Source organism: Lynx canadensis, chromosome B4 (genome assembly GCF_007474595.2).
Source record: "Lynx canadensis isolate LIC74 chromosome B4, mLynCan4.pri.v2, whole genome shotgun sequence".
In the NCBI taxonomy this organism is placed as follows: domain Eukaryota; kingdom Metazoa; phylum Chordata; class Mammalia; order Carnivora; family Felidae; genus Lynx; species Lynx canadensis.
Genome location: NC_044309.1, coordinates 67,500,187 through 67,519,588, shown reverse-complemented (window position 1 = coordinate 67,519,588; position 19,402 = coordinate 67,500,187). Strand labels below are relative to the sequence as shown.

Sequence of the window (19,402 nt, the reverse complement as noted above, 5' to 3'; positions counted from 1 at the left end):
ACCAAATATTTAATCACAGAGTTTAATGTTCAATTACCAATACCTTTTTCTATACTGATGCACGAAGTGGGGTTTCCTTTAGGACAGGGCATCATTTCCCAAGAATCAGCAAATGCCTGAGACGTTTTCTCCAATATATTCTGACTTGACATGAAATCATCCTCTGCTCTGTTGTTGTAGGAACCACAGAGTCCTGTATAGAGCACAGAACAAATTTTAACATTTCCTCACCTACTCACCTTTTTGGATTCATAGTCTCACCTCATATTCAGTTCTTCACTCAAATCAAAACACATAGAAGCTACCTGAGCATGTATGTCTTGGTTAGTCTTTACACATACAAGCAAAATTCGTGACACTTCAGATTAATATCCCATTTTATTCAAATACCAGGAGCACTGAGACACTATTTTCCATAAATATTGTGTGTTTCCTGTTTGTCACTATAGCTTACTTAACCTCCTCTGACAAGGTGGGGGGAAACATGCTTACAAATAGGATGTTTGGGACTGCACATTTTCCGTTGTAGTGTGGAGAGTTGAATCATGTTGAGGGCCATATGCATTTGATCTGGATCCAGGGATTACGTTTTTTTCCCTACGTATAAATAAGTCACCTTTTCAAGTAAAGACATGGTGCAAAAGCTTAGACTTTTGAAATTAGTAGCTGTGGGATTTGCCACTGTTTTGTTTTATCTGACATCCATGACACTATGGGGGAGCTGATTTCTATGACAGAAAATAGCAGTGAAAGATAAGAACATGTGATCTATCAGCAGGAAGACAAATTGTAATGTAGTTTGTGTTTGAAACTTGATATTCAAAAGATGTCTAAGTATAATATTTTCATCTTCTACAGGCAAAAGCTCTGGTAATCTACATTAGCAAAGTGATATATATCCTATATTATCAAACCTGACTTTAAAACACCTTAATTTAAAAACCTTAAATTTGTGGAAAACCATTTAGGAATAGATTTTGTAATAAATAAAACCATCTTTACTGTAAGTTGAAACTGTTTTACTGCAATATTGAAAGGAAGATTAAGTAAAAATGCTTTATGCATAATGTCATTAATTGAGAAACAATTGAAAATTAAAATAAGTGACAGTAACATTAGAACCTTGGAAATAAAAACATATCCAGGAGACTTACCTACAGTGTCTGTGAATTGGTTGGGTGGCATGGAAACATATAATTGCATCACAGGAACAATCTGTATCTGCATCTTTACATGAAAGTTTGTTTCTACTTGAAGGTATGAGGAAGATGCTTTGAAGATCTGCATTTGGTCTGTTAAAATAATTATTAACATTAAGAGTAATAATTTAAATAGTGAACAATTTTTAATTCATTAAAATGGTTTTATATTTTCATGTGTTAAAAAACACACATTTGATATCCTTAAAAATTGAATAAGTGAATGCATCTTACATTTAAGTGGATTTATTAAACTTACCTGAATAATAATAACCTTGATTTCTAATCTTATCATTTGTGACTGTTCCATCTCTATTGAATATATATTTGTCAACTGAAACAGACTGATATTTAAAACAATTGTTAGTTCATGTTAATTTGTAATACTAATTCATTTTAATGCAATATATGCACCTTCATTTTTATGCCATAAAGTGTTTAATTTTACTAGATTAATTTTATCTTATTATTTTAATATTAAATAAAATACAAATAAAATAATACTATATTTTTATTATATATAATTACTATGATGATGATAAATAAATAATAATTATCATTTACTAATAATAAAAACAGATACAGAGTGCTAACGGGGGAGGGACAGAGAGATAGGGAGACACAGAATCTGAAGAAGGCTCCAGGCTCTGAGCTGTTAGCACAGAGCCTGACGCAGGTCTTGAACCCATGAACAGGGAGATCATGACCTCAGCCGAAGTTGGATGCTGAACCGACTGAGCCACCCAGGCACTCCTTAAATTAATTTTTAATATCTAAAATATAGAACATTTTGTAAGCACTCCTCATATGTTTTTTCATTGCTTCTTATACCAATTCTTGGAGACGTATTGTAAAGGAATTTCCATCCCTAATCTGTAGATGAGGAAACTGAAACTCAAGAAGATAACTTACATTTCTAAATGTCAGAAGCCTTCTAAGTACCAAAGGCAAGTCTCAATGTCCTCCCTCACCATTTAGGCCTATTTCCTTTTACAATGTCACTTCCAAATACATGAAATTCTAAACAAATATAATTGCCTTTTAAATGGCCCACAGAGTTTAATAATTTAATAAGCACATAAGTTGATCTATAATTAGTGCATTAGTTGTATACGTATGATAACTTTTATGTACTTAAGGATCCTTAGAAGTATCTACCTCTTCCAGGGACATTATCAATTTTCTGTACAATATCACTTGTTATTTCAATTTACAGAGTAAAGCCTCTCTTCTACCACAAAAATTCTGAATTTGTGAAGTAATTGATTTTATTTTGCTCTGGATAAACTTTAGGGAGTGGACTACTTACCGAATTCAAGAGGAGTGTAACACTATTTAAGCACGTTCCTGACTGACCATTTGGACAGGGACGAAGTTCAACGCTAACAGACCAATCTTTATCCTGTTAAAAAACGCATTTCATTGATATATTTATTAAATGTCATTGATTATATGCTATTACTGCATGATTCATTCACAATGCATGTTTGCATTTAAAACATGTACAATTCCTACATATAATCTGTCTGCTCTGAAAGTAAAACCTCGTTCAGTCCATGGTAAGTGTAGAAATGGCCACTTTACAGAAGGTCCAAGTATCTTCCATAAACTATATCTGATTGGTAGGGTAGTATAGTCTGATTGGTGGGTTTTCATAGTCCTCAATTTTTTCTTTTATCTTTACTTTTTGTCATCTCCTCCAAGGGAATGTGCTGCATTGCAGAGACGAATAGGAATTAGAGATGACATAGCTTGTTTATTCTCTGGACAATCCACAATGTCTGTTTAAACCCAATGTGAAAGGTATTTAATTTGTAAAACCAAAATATAAGTCATGTCAAACATTGACTTCCAGTTCTCTCTGCACGATCTAGGAATCTAATATAGGAGAAGCAAATATTCCACATATTTTGGTGTTATTTCCCTTTCAGTTTGCCCGTCCCCCACACTCGCAGATTATGTGAGGAGCATAAAAGGAAGAAAGATTTGGAAAATGGTCTTTTAGTAGCCAGGACAGAATTTTTCAGACTACTGGACTTGAGCCATCCCTCTCACTTTAGGAGTCACAAATTCTGCTCATCTTGGTTCCTTACCAAAAGATTAAACAAAATTATATTTTCAGGCTGGCTATAGGCACAAGATACAAGATGGAATTCCCCTTTTACTGAAATCCAGATTACTTAAAATTTTAGTACTGAACAGGATTTAAAAGTCAGGATAGCTTCTATCATACTAGTGATATTATATTATAAAAACTAAAAATAAATGTAAAGGGGTAACTATGAAAAAGGAAGATGTTTCATGGAACATAAAAGATAGTTTCAATTGAGGCACTAGTGAAAACATGCAAAGAAAAGTAGAAGAAAATATTTTTCCAGTGTACTTAGAAAATTATTAGTGATGAAGGGAATTTTGGAGTTTGTTGGTTTGTTTAGCAAGGAATTTCTAAGAAGTGCAGGTAATACTTATGGTCAATGTCAACATGTGACAGAAAACAGATACCAAAATATGTAACAAATAATTGAAGGGCTGCTTGTTATTTATTTTTTAAATAGTAATTTGAAGTGAAGATTGTGTTTTAAATTGGATGAAAAACAGCTTGGCACGTGCATCAGTTTTCTCAACTGTTCCAGGCTATTACATACGTGGATGGCCAAGAAATGACAGTTTCCAGGATGGTTATATTTAACACCATCAAAGGTGGTGATTGAACTTCCTTCCACCTTACATCTTCCAGGACATAATGCTTCAGTGCAAGACCACTTTGCTTCTTGGCATGTGCTGGTAAAATGCAATGGTTACATTAAAGGTCATCAGCTGTGTTTTCTCTATGGCCAAAATAAATATCCCAACATAAAAAATCAAAATTTAAACTAAGACATTTACTTAAGTTTTATTAGACCATCTTTTTTGTTTTAAGTTTTTAAGTAATCTCTACAACCCAACATGGGGTTCGAACTCATGACCCCAAGATCAAGAGTCACATGTCTTTAAACAGAGCCAGCCAGGAGCCCCTATTAGACCACCTTTGTTTCCCACTCAACATCTCAACTCTGATCAAACGTCTCATTGATGGTGGCATCCTGTTTTTTTAAAAGACTTGAGGGGCGCCTGGGTGGCGCAGTCGGTTAAGCGTCCGACTTCAGCCAGGTCACGATCTCGCGGTCCGTGAGTTCGAGCCCCGCGTCAGGCTCTGGGCTGATGGCTCAGAGCCTGGAGCCTGTTTCCGATTCTGTGTCTCCCTCTCTCTCTGCCCTTCCCTTGTTCATGCTCCGTCTCTCTCTGTCCCCAAAAAATAAATAAATGTTGAAAAAAAAATTTAACAAAAAATAAATAAATAAATAAAAGACTTGAATGCCATGGACTAAAATAATAGCTTCGTCCTGAACTAAACATATAAAAACTTTTAAACTGGATTTCAGGTTTGTTTAAATGGAACCCATTTCACTATTAGTACTAAGACACCTGCTAAATGCCACACTGTAGACCTGCAGTGTTCAATATAGCATAGAGACATATAGCTATTGATTACTTGAAAGTGACTCATCCAGATTGAGATCTGCTGTAAATGTAAAATACACACAGACTTCTAAGACTTAATCTGAAAAACAGATTGTAAAATCTCTCATTCACTTTGCATACTAATTTCATTTTTAAATGATAATACTGTATTTTGGGTATATAAAATACAGAATTAAAATTCATTCTACCTCTTTCTTTTTGCTTTTTAAAAAATGCATCAACTAAAAAGTGTTAAATTATATATGTGGGTCATATTTGTGACTCACGTGATATTTCTCCTGGATAGCACTGTCATAGATATTCAATAAATCATAGCTATTGTTATATACAATTATTACTAATGCATTATGACCACACTAACAAGAACATTTCTCATTTATAAAGAACATATTATAATATCAATAATAGATTAGCTTTCATTGAATCAGATTATTTCCCTACAAGGGCATAATACATTTCTAGAAAAGTCCTCTGGACTTCTGCACAAATTTGGAGTTTCAGAGAAAAGTTGTAATGAGGAATGGGGAACTCTCTCTGATCAACATATTGCTGCTGAACTCAAATAGTCCACACTAATTTTTGGCACATTAAAATTCACTCATTAAATATATCCATAAATATTATAAATATATATAATACATAAATAAAAATATATACATAAAGATTAAATATGCCTTCACCAATGTAGCCTCATAAAAATTATTCGAAAAGTATTAGATTGTTTCTGATTATACATTTTATTAAATATTCTTGGCATTTTGCACAATTATTGTTTCCTTGTTGTAACCATACTCTTATATTATTCTTTGCTCTATATTTGCAACCACTAATTGGCTTACTATTTGAAACACTACTTCAGTTAGTGAAAAGCATTACCTTTTAAAGATACATAGAAAGCGTATACATTTTATTTTAAAAACACACTAAACTTTCCTTAAAAGATAAAAGGCAAATATGAACACAGAAAATAAAGTGAGGTTGCATTTTATTTCTGGAAAGTTTATTTTAAGTACTTAGGAATTATTTAAAATTGATTAAACTATTAGTATTATTTTGCTATTAATAAAATGTGGGCAAAAAACATGCACCTACCACTGAGAACCACAAGGACCATCTCGTACTTCTCCTGACTGATAGATCTTTCCATTTGATTCACAGGGACATTTAGCCTTTAATACACATCTCCCTTTTTCTCCAATATCATCCAATAGGTAACCTGGAATAAATATATTATATTAATCTCAGAATTATATAAACATCAGTAAATTCTCAAGCAGTGAATTGTGAAATCACTCTTGAGCCAGTTCTTTTTTTTTTAATAATTTTTTTAAGTGTATATTTGTTTTTAAGACAGGGAGAGACAGAGCATGAGTGGAGGAGGGCGGAGAGAGGGAAACACAGAATCCGAGGCAGGCTCCGAGCTCTGAGCCGTCAGCACAGAGCTCAGTGCAAGACTCAGGGCTCAAACCCACAACTGTGGGATTATGACCTGAACCTAAGTCTGACGCTTAACTGACTGAGCCACCCAGGTGCTCCTGAACTAGTTCCTTCAAGTGTAAACATGCACTTGAAATGGTAAGTTCCATTTAAGCAATTACTCCAGTTTGAGAACTGACAAGAGTATAATTTTCTGAGCCATAGAGTATTTCTAATGAGCCCAATATAAGACTAGAGGATGATCTGTGGAGCACCATGGCCCTTAGGTACCATAGACATAGACATACACATTAACTTTGTAAGTCTCTCTCTTGCCCTCTTCTGCAGTTTGCTAGAAGGATGGATTACGAATAGATGATTTCATTAAATATCTAGTTAGAAATAAGACCCACCATACTAGAAGCACTGTTTTCAGTTGTTTCAGTGTAAACACTCTCATAGGGTGTATTACCTTCTGGGCAGGTGCAGCCACTCACACATTCACTGTCTTGAAAAGGAGCCACATTAGAACAAGTTGCAGGGTTTGAGGGACCACATTCTTTGTAGATATGTTTTTCTGGGCATCTAGGTTTTTCTAGAGAAATATAGATATAGGTATACATGGAAATTAGAGGGAAATGAATGTGATAAATAGATAATACTTTAATGGGGATCTTTTCAAATGAGCTTCTTTGAGTCTAATGTTCAAGATATGAGTCAGTCTTTAAAAATATTCAGCACAACTAAATTGTGCCAATTTTTCATGCATTATTTTATGATTCAATATTTAATCTGGAGAAAAAATAAAAAAACAAAGACAAAAATTAGGAGGAAATGTACTTATATATATATATATATCATTGCATCTTACTTTGGAATTGATATTCTACTCATATTTTAACTTCTAAGGATTTAGCTAAACATAGGTTGAAAGTATATTTATATTTGTGTGAAACTCATCTCTATGTTTTATTAATTTTTTGAAAGGAAATCATAGTACTAATCAATATACTTTTGATAACTTTTCCACTTACTATTTTCAATTTTTACAGAATTTCTCATTTTTCCCAGTAACTTTTACTAATTGTAAAGACTATAAATTTCCTAACTGAGATCTTAACACAAAGCAGCACAACTTATGGCAAGTCACTTCACCAATACAGGTCTCAGTTTCCTCACAAGTACCTGTGAGAGATAGGACTCTAACATCTCTAAGATCCCTTTCAGGGCTTACAGTCATTTGAAAAGATTACTTTGAAATATAGCTCAATTTTAATGTGCTATAGACACTTTCTGGCTTGGAATCTGCAATACAGTTTAAAACCTACCGCAAACCACATCAGAATCATCTCGCCAGGATACGTAGGGGCCGGGACCATCTGAGGCACAGAGGCGGGACAATTCTGTGTAAGTGTCACACGTAGAATTTTTGTCTCTATTTTGGCAGTACTCATCAATGCAGATCATTCTGTAGTCATTGGATAAAGTGGTGACCTTTCTACATTTCTCAAAGTAAGTTCCAATAATTTTGTCACAGTGCTACAAAATAAAGCATGAAGTTTTACTGAAACATAAAAAAAATGGACAATCAAATAAACATTTAGGAAAAGATAAATTCAGATATGTTTGATTCTGCATGATAACCTGTAGCTTTGGCAGGAAGAGTTGTTGACTGCTGGTTGAAATGGAGAGTTTTAAAGTATTATACTCAGTACAGTGACTCCTAAAAGAACACTTCACTTCTGGCATTTTGGATTGTTGTACAACAGCTTCAAAAATTGTTGTACCTACACTCAACCAAAACTTCTCTAAAGGTGACATGAAGTTTACAACTTGAGAAAATGGAAGGGTGAGAAAAAATAAAAATTGTTGATGCCAGAGAGTGGGATGGTAAATGACTGACACCACAATAGACAGAAGGGACATTGGCCCTTTATCTATTAATCTTCTTATATTTGATGAGCAACCATGGCAGTAAAATAGAGTGAATGTGTGCTTTCTTAGTGGGGGCCATGTGAGTTGTCTCCAGAGACAACATATTTGTTCTCATGTTGGTTAAGAAAGTAAACACATATATTATTGAAACCAAAAACATTTAAATGTCTACATTTTTTAACTACCACATAGCTGTTTTCCTCCCCCGTTCATGCTCTGTCTCTCTCTGTCCCAAAAATAAATAAACGTTGAAAAAAAAATTAAAAAAAAAAAAAAGGGGCGCCTGGGTGGCACAGTCGGCTAAGCGTCCGACTTCAGCCAGGTCACGATCTCGCGGTCCGTGAGTTCGAGCCCCGCGTCGGGCTCTGGGCTGATGGCTCAGAGCCTGGAGCCTGTTTCCGATTCTGTGTCTCCCTCTCTCTCTGCCCCTCCCCCGTTCATGCTCTGTCTCTCTCTGTCCCAAAAATAAATAAACGTTGAAAAAAAAATTAAAAAAAAAAAACAAAACTGAGAACAAACTGAGGGTTGATGGGGGGTGGGAGGGAGGGGAGGGTGGGTGATGAGTATTGAGGAGGGTATCTTTTGGGATGAGCACTGGGTGTTGTATGGAAACCAATTTGACAATAAACTTCATATATTGAAAAAAAAACAAAAAACAAAAAACAAAAAAACAAAAATAAACATTAAAAAATTTAAAAAAAATAAATGAAAGGTAATAAATGAATACTACAAAGAAGAAAATATTAAAAAAAAATACAACCTATCCTAAACAACAATAACACAACAACAACAGGGGGCACCCGGGTTGCTCTGCCATTTAAATGTCTGACTCTTGATTTCAGCTCAGGTCATGATCTCGCATTTGTGAGATGGAGTCCTATGTCCTCTAGCTTTACACTGGGTGTGGAGCCTGCTTAAGATTCTCTCTCCCTCTCCTTCTGCCCGCCCCCTCACATACGTGCACACATGTGTGCACATGTGCTCTCTCAATAAATAGATTATAGATAGATAGATAGATAGATAGATAGATAGATAGATAGACAGACGGATGCAACCTATCAAATTCAATGTGACAGAACTACAAAAGTGCAGAAAATTCAGAGAGGGCTATTTTTAAGTATTGTAGTCAAAATAATTACATATAACTCTTTCAAAAAGAAAGCAAAGTATACAAAGTATGACAATTCAGATTGGCTATCTGGGGCAAAAGTAAGGGAGAACAGAAAGTAGTTTTTAGGGACACAGGACATGGATTTCCATAGCATAAGAGCCCATCAATATCCATCAGCAGACTTAATGGAGAGGTGAAGCATGTCAGTTTACAGACAAACTAAAACTCTGTGCAAAGAAAATCAGAATTGTTACACTAATATATAGTAAATATCATAATGTTTTAGGAAAAAACTTATTTTAGCATCTACAGCTAAACTAAAGCTGAGAAATAGACTATAAGGACATTAGAGAAAAAGTAGTTGCACAATTCCAAGAATAAGGCATGAATGCTTAGAAGAGGATGTTGGGTATCTAAATTGAAACAAAGGGAAATAGTGCTGAAATTTGCTGCTAGGTGAAATATAAATCTCTTACCTGCATGCCATCTTCACAAACATCATAGCTTTTACTAACAGCTTTGGGACAATCACCAGGAATTTTACTATTGGCAATGTGTTCATTGATATCATCTCCTGAAAATGAAAACAATGCTTAGTTCAAGAGATTCATTATGTACATATACATTATTTTCAAGCTAAATATAGCTAAGTTGACAACATAAATTTTGTTTTATTTTAATGATTTCTTATTCTTTAGACAAATGCAAATTTCTGTTGGATTTATCCAAATGTGAGTAATTATTTTCTAATTTTCTTTCAGGAAACAATTTTCTTAGACCTAATTCATTGAAATCTTACCTGGAGTGCTGTTGAAGTTACCACAGAGACCACAAGTTGGATATTTCTTGTGAAGAGTAAGCTTTTAAAAAAAATTACATGTACATGTTTATAAAATATTGAAAATACCTCAAAATGTAATTTACCCAAACCAAAGGACAGTGTCTATTCATTTTCAATTCTATCTAAGCTGGTTACTTAGGAAGTACTATAGGACGTTTTTTAAATGACCAGGATCTAGAAGTTGGAAATTTCCTGACTCCATCTCTTACTAACTATGTGTCTTTGGGTAGATAATTTAACTTTTATTAGTCTGAATTTCCTGAGTTCTATCACCTATAAAATAAGATTAATAACAGTATGTACTTCAATGTATTTTAAATATTAAATAAGATAATGCTTAGCACGTGAATAATATATAGAGATTTCTCAGTAAACGTTAGCTCTTATTTTCCTTATAATGTATTCTTTTCATAACTGAAAGCAAAGAACAAAAGGCCCAAGAATGTAAGAAAATCAGAGACAGACTTACTGAGAGTTTATTTTTGTCCCACATTAAAGACATGATTCCTCTGCGGCTATTCAGGACATTATGTTCTCCATATTTTTTAATGTGTATCAATTTATTGTTATATGGTATCTGTACACTGAAAAGTTTAAAGCACAAGTACACATAAGGGTAAGAATAGTATATGTTTTTCTAATAATTCATGTTCTATATTTAGTATCACAAATATAATACTGGCTAGTAAATATTGCAGCTTTGTTTTTCCTACCATTTCAGAAGAGACAAAATGGCTTTGTTTTTCCAATTTTTGAAAGACTTTTAAAGAAAATGAATAAATCTTTGGGGCTTTGGAGAAATTAAAAAGAAGAAACTGGTGCAGTGTAAGGAATAAATGATCAAATAATTTGAAATGTTCACAAGTAGAATATCATGTCTCAACTCCTTATCCTGAAAACTATTCAAATATTACACCCTTCCAAATATGAATTGCTACTTCTAAAAACAATGACCTAAATTTAATCTATTGAAAAATCTCATATTTTTAACAACAAACATACAAATGAAAATTGAAATACTCTATTAACAGATGTGTTGAATATGCATGTTGTCCCAAATCTAAGTACTCAAAATAGTCAAACAACAAAACTAGTTGTTTGTCCCCACCATGTTATAGGAATAAATATAGTATCTTACAATTCCACATATAACAAAATCTTCTGTCAGACTCCTGTCCAAGAATTTAATATAATGAATATGAGCACCAAAATAGGAAAAGAGTATCGTCTTTTCCTAGTCAAACTTTTCTCTATTTGCTCAGGTTACTGTAAATCTTTTTAATGTTCATTTACTTTTGAGAGAGATAAACCGAGAGTGAGCAGAGGTAGTGCAGAAAGAGAGTGAGACATAGAATCAGAAGCAGGCTCCAGGCTCTGAGCTGTCAGCACACAGCCTGATGCGGGGCTTGAACCCAGGAACCAGGAGATCATGACCTGAGCTGAAGTCAGATGCCTAGCCACCTGAGCCACCCAGGCACCCCTCTTTTTGCTCAGGATAGCTTAAGTCATTCTATAGTATTTTTCCATAACACTGTCGCATTTACCTTTCTTCATTAACTAGGATGATATCACCAAAAATAGAGACGTCATTAGTGTCAATTTTAACTATTATTTTTTCAATATCACTATTATTGTTTCTTTTGATCTCAATATTGAAATCTTCTCCGGATTCCACGCAATGACGGCAGAAGGTGTATGCGCATGACGAGTCAAAGGAAAAGATGCGGCCATTGAAAGCTTTATATGCTCCTTTGCCCCAAGTAGAAGCTTCGCCTACAAAACATTTAGAGTAGAATATTCATAGTTCTGTGTTTTTTTTAAGTGTTTGTATACCAAGATAAAACATTACTGAAAGTTTCTGCTCTCCCCAGCCACCACCTTAAATAAGAACTTTTCTTTCTCACACAGAGCAAAAACACACTAAAAGCAGTGCCTGAATCCTTGGGAATACACAAAGGTTGCTGTTCTGTCTCGAACAAAACATGAAGGAAAACATCTTGTTTCCTATGGGAAAGGGAAATTGTCTCTACTTGTGGGGAGGTATATATGATCGGAGTTGTGGTCTGTTTGCCTGTTTATTTTGCTTTTTGTAGAAATAGTCTTTCTAATGTTATACGAGTTGGTTACCATATGTCAATTAAGTATAAAGAATATTGTTTCTCTATGTACATACGTATGTATGTTATATACGTTCATGTATATGTGTTATGTATATATGTGTGTATATGTATCTTTGAGGAAAATAGTATGAATGTGATGTCATTCAAACATAAAATGATAAAATGGATAGGTGACGGGCAAATGTTTACAACTAGTTTCAAAATATTGGTTAGGTACTGGCTGGCTTGGACATAAAAATATGGGTAGAAATCAAAGTACTTTTTACTTACCAATAATTGTATTTGTTTCTGAGTATTTCGGAGTTGCTTCTGGAATATGGGATCCTTTTTCTATTTAACATAATGCATAGATTATTTAAATTTAAAAACATACATTGATTCTAAATATACAGAATATTTGGGTTTCTACGTAGGAATTTAGAAGCTGATATTGAAGGCCATCAGTGGGTTTCTTTATCCTGATCATATAATTTGATTTTGTGAGAACTGTGATTTGCCACCGTCATGTACATGATGATCTCTGAATTGTACCATATTTTTGGTACAATTAGCCATAGTATTTTCAGAAATCATTATGAGCTTATTCATTTTGAGTCATGTACAATTACTAACATATGCTATATCCCTTACAGAACTATATTTTCAACTTCATAAACAGAACATTGCTAGCATACTTTCACTGGGAGTCACTAGCTAAACATGCCCAAGGTAGATTTTACTAAATCAGTCTACTGTGTAATACTAATAATTCAATTATCTATATATGAAGAGAACTTCATTCTACTGATCAAAGGGGAAATTCATATACCTTGAAACCTTCCCCTGATTATTTTTAATGCATTGACCCTTGTATGTAACCAAGTAAATTTATATGAAATCTTAGAGCAGTTAAGCAAGCAGAATAGAAAAGCAACAACAACACAAGTGAATATTTTGATAGAACTATAAAATATTTTTCACGTGTTATTTATTGTGTATCTTGAGGCCACTTGCCTTTACTACAGTTGTCTTTTCTTAGGTAATATAATATACCATAATATCTTTATAAATTATTTTTAAAGCCATTTAAGAATAGTGTATCTAAAATGACAAAGGAGAGGGGCGCCTGGGTGGCGCAGTCGGTTAAGCGTCCGACTTCAGCCAGGTCACGATCTCGCGGTCCGTGAGTTCGAGCCCCGCGTCAGGCTCTGGGCTGATGGCTCAGAGCCTGGAGCCTGTTTCCGATTCTGTGTCTCCCTCTCTCTCTGCCCCTCCCCCGTTCATGCTCTGTCTCTCTCTGTCCCAAAAATAAATAAACGTTGAAAAAAAATTTTTTTTAAATGACAAAGGAGAAGTTGTATTATGCTTTATTTAGGTTCCCTTAAAGTATAATTTAATCTACCTTATTAATGAAATTATTTAAAATATGCAGTTGGTGATTTAAACTTTAGTACTCAAAGAGAAGCATTTAGAAGCTCACTTCAACATGGAAAACACATAATAATATCATGTCCTAGTAAATCAATAATCCACAGAACACTTAAATTTCAGAATTATGTATATATGTATAAACACACAGATACATACACATACATCATATATATGCATTGTTAAGCACTGGAAGTCATAAGTCAAACTACCTGGTGTAGTGAGTGGTGCAGAGGTACTGTGGTCGGCTGGGCTTGTGACACCTATTTTAATACGAAATAGTTAGTCTGTATATACATACTACTTGGTAAAATATGAAAAAAAAATGTTTTTAAAATCTGATGGATAAACCATGGATCCAAGTTCAGCAATACTAATGCTAGCAGATTTAGAACAATGTGAAGCTGTATATATATATATATATATATATATATATATATATAATGCATATATATACATATAATGCATATATATATATGTATATAATCATATAATGCATATATATACATATAATGCATATATATATATGTATATAATCAACTTAACAACCTGTGGGAGTAACGAAATTAAATGCCTTGCCACCAAATGAAATGATCAAATTAACTTACTCCAGATCAATTGCCTTAAAATGTGTTTAGGAAAAGAGAAAGGTTTGCATAAACAGGGTCCAGGGTCTCCTATCCCAGTTTCAGTCACACTCCCACTTTGAATTGCTTTACATTTGGAAAATCTAGCTACCATTTTAAGATGTCAACTGAACAAAGGATTCTGCACTCACAGAAACTGGAAGTCTGAAAACAACTGATCTAGTTGAACTGGGAGTTCATCTCAACATGTCTAATATTAAGACAATAATGCCAACAGATCCAGAACTTGCCACTTCAAAGCCACTAGATTTACTGCTATTAGATACACTACCGGAAAGAACACTAATTAAAACAAGTCTGTCTCATTTGAAAAACATGAAAGCAGTCAAAAGTTGGTATCCAAACAGCAGAGAAGTCTCAGATTGGTAACCACTCCACAATAGAAAGAGGAGAGACAACTACTTCTTAATACATTTTTCAGGAACACATCCTAAACTGGAATACCTGAGCTAATGGCAGCAGATCTAGGGGTTAAAAATTCATTGTCTCTTAAACCATTTTACTAACTGGTTTTAAACAAGGTCAATGGCAATAAATAATCAGTGATCTCAAATTTCTCAGTTCCACTGAAGTGTTGACCTCAAAACTGATGTCCAAAGATTAAGAACAATCCAAAAGTGAATTATTATTTCTTTATTACTAAGCCTTTTCTGAACAGATTCATTGATAGTCAATCCTGACTGAGGTCAGCCATTACTACACTAAGTATATCTCTTGCTAACTAGACTTTACCTTTTAAAAACATATCAATCCCAAAGTTGATTTCTATGTATGAATCCTGAATATCTTTCAGATCACTTAAGTCGTTAGAAGTGAATCTACTGCCCACAGTTCTGAGATCACTTAGTCTAGTGGCACCCAAGACTTTCCAATGGAAGAATCAAAATAGTCCCCATATCACAATAAATATTACCACAAATTCTTAGACTGTTCACTCTAATGCTTCCATTAAGAAATATTAAATTTTGAGATGTTCAAAAAGGATGGAATTTGTTTACTCTTATCAGAAATAAACTTGCAAAATAATTTAAAGTCCAGATCCAGAGCACAAAGATCAAACCCAACAAATCACCTCTTCACATATGTGACTCCAAATCAATTTTGCATAAAGGCAACAAAAACAACTCCACATAAATATAATCACAGCCACAAAATTCATTCCACATTCTACAAAAAATATTAAATGATTTTTTTTCCTGATCACATCTAAATACAGTTTATCATTTCAGGATTTTGTCTTGCTTTTTATATCATTATCGATGTTTATGATTTTCATTGTTATTTTATAACATATGTTAGAATCCTGACTCTCTAAACGCCAGACATAAATCCCAATTCTCGGCCATGGGAACCAGACCCAATAACATCCGTTCCAGTATCACAGGTACCTGTGCCACTAACGCCAGTTTCACCAAATTCATTTGGTCCAGAAGTACCAACACCAAGTCCAGCTGCACCCTTCCTTCCTCCACCACTTCCAGAACCAGAAGACCAAGTATTTTCTCCTAATGGAAAATCAATTAATTGATTAAAAGTGTGATTAAAAGAAATGAAGAAGGAAGAAACTAATTTGTATTTCTTGGGAACAGAGTCCAGGTGAAGATACCTGTGCCACTGACATCAGATCCAGGACTCAAGTATCCAGCCCCCACTATTCCACTGCCACTCTCTCCATTCCTACCAATTCCACTGATTCCAAATCCCTGCTGATCAGATGACCCCAAATTGAATCCTGAGTCTTCAGAGATACCACTAGAATATTCATCCCCATTTCTGGCATTTGAGTCACCTGCTGAATACAAAATGATGGTCATGAGAATTATTTTTTATGCATACCATGATTCAGAATTTTTCTCTGCACAGAAATTAACCATAAATACCTAGAGCCCTGGAACTATAGCCTCCAGTACCTCCTAATCTTTTTTTTTTTTTTTAATTTTTTTTCAACGTTTATTTATTTTTGGGACAGAGAGAGACAGAGCATGAACGGGGGAGGGGCAGAGAGAGAGGGAGACACAGAATCGGAAACAGGCTCCAGGCTCTGAGCCATCAGCCCAGAGCCTGACGCGGGGCTCGAACTCACGGACCGCGAGATCGTGACCTGGCTGAAGTCGGACGCTTAACCGACTGCGCCACCCAGGCGCCCCCAGTACCTCCTAATCTATTTCCATCCAAGTCTGTACCACCATGGCCATTGGATTTGAAAAAGAATCTCCAAAACGAAATTGAGTTTCACCTTTCCTTTCTCCATTTTCAAAATTAGACAACCAAGTCCTTCCCTCTATTGGAAAATTCTTAGTGTTACTTAGCGCCTGGGTGGCTCAGTTGGTTAAGCGTCCGACTTCGGCTCAGGTCATGATCTCGCGGTCCATGAGTTCGAGGCCCGCGTCGGGCTCTGGGCTGACAGCTCAGAGCCTGGAGCCTGTTTCGGATTCTGTGTCTCCCTCTCTCTCTGACCCTCCCCCGTTCATGCTCTGTCTCTCTCTGTCTCAAAAATAAATAAACATTAAAAAAAATTAAAAATGATCAAAAAATTGAAACCCATTTCAGTTTCCCCAAGAGTCCAGGTTAGGAGAATGCCCAAGTTGTGGGCATTGGACCTGAGATTCAAGGATCCAGACAAAACACACATGGTGCTGCTCATTCTGTCAATCCCCTGCCTCCAAATTCCTTTTTACCAAATACCCACATACCAAATCCTGAATATTCAAACTTTTCACCAGCATGCTCACCACCACTTCTTGCACTGGTACTTCTACCAGAATATTAAAAGTTTGTCAACAGGTTATATTTAATAATTATAAATTATTAAATTCATTAATTATAAATTTTATAATTGAGAAGTTTTTAAGCAAAAAATTAACTGTCAGCATTCATACCACTAAAATTAGATTCTCTAGTACCTTTTATTACATTTTCACTAAGGCCAATGTCATCAAATCGATTTGAACCAGAATCTCCAAAATCAAATTTAGCTTCACGTTTCCTTTCTCCATGTTTCAAATCAGAGGATGAGGACTTTTCCACTAACAGAGAAATAAAAATGTTATAAAATAATAGATGAAAGGCTGAAATCAATTTAGATTTCACCTGAGCAAAGTCCAAGATTAGACTACCTGAGCCACTGACATCAGATTCCCTGCTGCTCTTACTCCAGTGAGATCCTCTGCTTCCAAATCCCTTTTGACCAAACTTCTCAAAACCATATCTCAAATTTTCTGATATGCCATCAAAAAGACTATCTCTAATTCTTGCACTGATGCCACCTGCAGAATGTAAAATGATTGTTGTCAGAACATTTTCCAATAAATTTTATGATTCAAATATTGCTTATGCACAGAAATTAAACATCAACACCTAAAACATGGAACTATATTCATCATTATATTTTACCCCATTTTCACTAAGGCCAATGTCACCACAGCAATTTGAACCAGAATCTCCAAAACCAAAATCAGTTCCAAATATCTTTCCCTCAAGTCCAAAATCAAAACACCCAGGCCTTCCCACTAATAGAAAATTCAAAATAATATCAAAATAAAAGAATGACTGTTTGAAATCCAATTGGATTTCTCAGGAACAGAGACTGAGTGGAATACTCGAGCTATCAGCATTTCTTAAACCAGTATCACCTCCAGAATATAAAATGACGTCACAGAGTACATTGAAAACATTTCATGATTCAGAAATTTTTATGCATAAAAATGAGATATCAATACCTAGATCATTGGAAATGGGTCCTCCAGAACTACCCACTTGATTTCCTTCAATTTTTATTTTGCTATTAATGCCACTGCCACCAAATGAACTCGAACCAGAAGCTCCAAAACCAAATGCATTATCGCCCTTCCTTTTTCCAAGTTCCCAACCAAAAGACCCGGTTCCAACTGACAGAAAAATTAAAATGTTATTAAAAATTAATTTTACATAATTAGTTGATTGTTAAATATTTAAAAAGTGTATTTTGAAACAAGTAGTTAATTAATTTTAAATTTTCTGGAATGAGTCTTAGTTGGAATACCTGGGCTATGGGCATCAAATCCAAAACCTATTGATTCACCCCCAGCAGATCGTCTGTTGCTCATTTCACTCCAGTCAGCTCTACCAATGTCCAATCCCTTTTGATCAGATGTCCCCAAACCAAATCCCAAATTCCCAGAGACACTGCTACTAAATCCATCCCTATGTCTTGTGTTGGTGTTATCTGCTGAAATGAAAAAAAAAAAAAAAAAAAGATTGTTACCAGATAATAATTAAATACAACTTATGACTCTACTTTTTATTCACAAAACCTAAATAGTAATACTTAGATCACTGGAACTTGATTTTCCAGTTCCCTATTCATTTTTATGAATGTTCTCTATTTCATTTTTTAGCAAAGTCTTTTTTGTTCAAAACCACTGACACCCACTCCACATGAGCCAGAATTACCAAGACCACATACAAATTCGCCCTTCTTTCCACCACCAAGACCAAAATCAAAAGGCAAGTGTAAAACTCAACAGTTGTCACGAGCAAAACCAAAGGATGTAAATTATTTATTTTTTTCTTAAAGGTCTGGATCAGAATTCCTGAGTACTGATATAAGAGCCAAAACCCATGGATTTACCAACAAACTCCTTTCTATTCTTCCGTTTTCCACCAATTACCACATCTTTTAAGATAAATTTCTCTGACACAAAAATAGCTAGATTTAATGTACTTTATTGGCCCTAACTTCTTCCACCAACTGTAATCTCCAAAATATAAAATGCTATTTATTCACACTTTTGTAAATTTTTTTTTTCCTGGCATTCTTTTTCAAGAAACTAGTTAAAATAGGAGTGCTGAAACTTCAGAAGTTAGCATCACAAAAGTATGGAAACATGTGACCAAAATTTTTCTGTTCCTTATGACAAAACTTGGGAACAAGAGAGCTTAAGTGGCTTTCCCAAAGTCCACAGAAGATTAGCAGGAAAGACTGGGGATAGAAACTGGATCTCTCCCTACCAGATTCAAGCTCCTTCATAAAAGCATTAAATCTAATTGTCTCTTCATTAAAATGTTTAAGTTGCTGATTTCTGTTAAAGATAATACAGATCCTTTAAGAATCAAACAGAATTTAAAAATCATTTCCATGAGTTCCTCTAATATTAAAATCTGTAATGGTCAAAAGAAACACCCTGCTTTGCTAATTGATTGACTTTTTCTGTCAAAAGCAGAAA

General features: G+C 34.5%; 1 protein-coding gene across 1 annotated transcript in view; it reads right to left on the bottom strand.

The window, feature by feature from the left end:
• Nucleotides 1-19,402, bottom strand: part of MUC19 (mucin 19, oligomeric) — a 140,413-nt gene that overhangs the window by 93,034 nt on the left and 27,977 nt on the right. The window contains exons 5-24 of the mRNA XM_032593777.1: nucleotides 18,220-18,405; nucleotides 17,918-18,085; nucleotides 17,315-17,464; nucleotides 17,102-17,224; nucleotides 15,805-15,987; nucleotides 15,656-15,703; nucleotides 13,764-13,814; nucleotides 12,415-12,474; nucleotides 11,569-11,797; nucleotides 10,494-10,608; nucleotides 9,983-10,043; nucleotides 9,660-9,757; nucleotides 7,466-7,676; nucleotides 6,610-6,732; nucleotides 5,814-5,937; nucleotides 3,845-3,980; nucleotides 2,509-2,601; nucleotides 1,459-1,543; nucleotides 1,155-1,292; nucleotides 44-193 (exon numbers count right to left, since the gene is read on the bottom strand). Coding sequence (XP_032449668.1) covers nucleotides 44-193; nucleotides 1,155-1,292; nucleotides 1,459-1,543; nucleotides 2,509-2,601; nucleotides 3,845-3,980; nucleotides 5,814-5,937; nucleotides 6,610-6,732; nucleotides 7,466-7,676; nucleotides 9,660-9,757; nucleotides 9,983-10,043; nucleotides 10,494-10,608; nucleotides 11,569-11,797; nucleotides 12,415-12,474; nucleotides 13,764-13,814; nucleotides 15,656-15,703; nucleotides 15,805-15,987; nucleotides 17,102-17,224; nucleotides 17,315-17,464; nucleotides 17,918-18,085; nucleotides 18,220-18,405 — 2,532 coding nt within the window. The remainder of the gene's footprint in view (nucleotides 1-43; nucleotides 194-1,154; nucleotides 1,293-1,458; nucleotides 1,544-2,508; nucleotides 2,602-3,844; nucleotides 3,981-5,813; nucleotides 5,938-6,609; nucleotides 6,733-7,465; nucleotides 7,677-9,659; nucleotides 9,758-9,982; nucleotides 10,044-10,493; nucleotides 10,609-11,568; nucleotides 11,798-12,414; nucleotides 12,475-13,763; nucleotides 13,815-15,655; nucleotides 15,704-15,804; nucleotides 15,988-17,101; nucleotides 17,225-17,314; nucleotides 17,465-17,917; nucleotides 18,086-18,219; nucleotides 18,406-19,402) is intronic.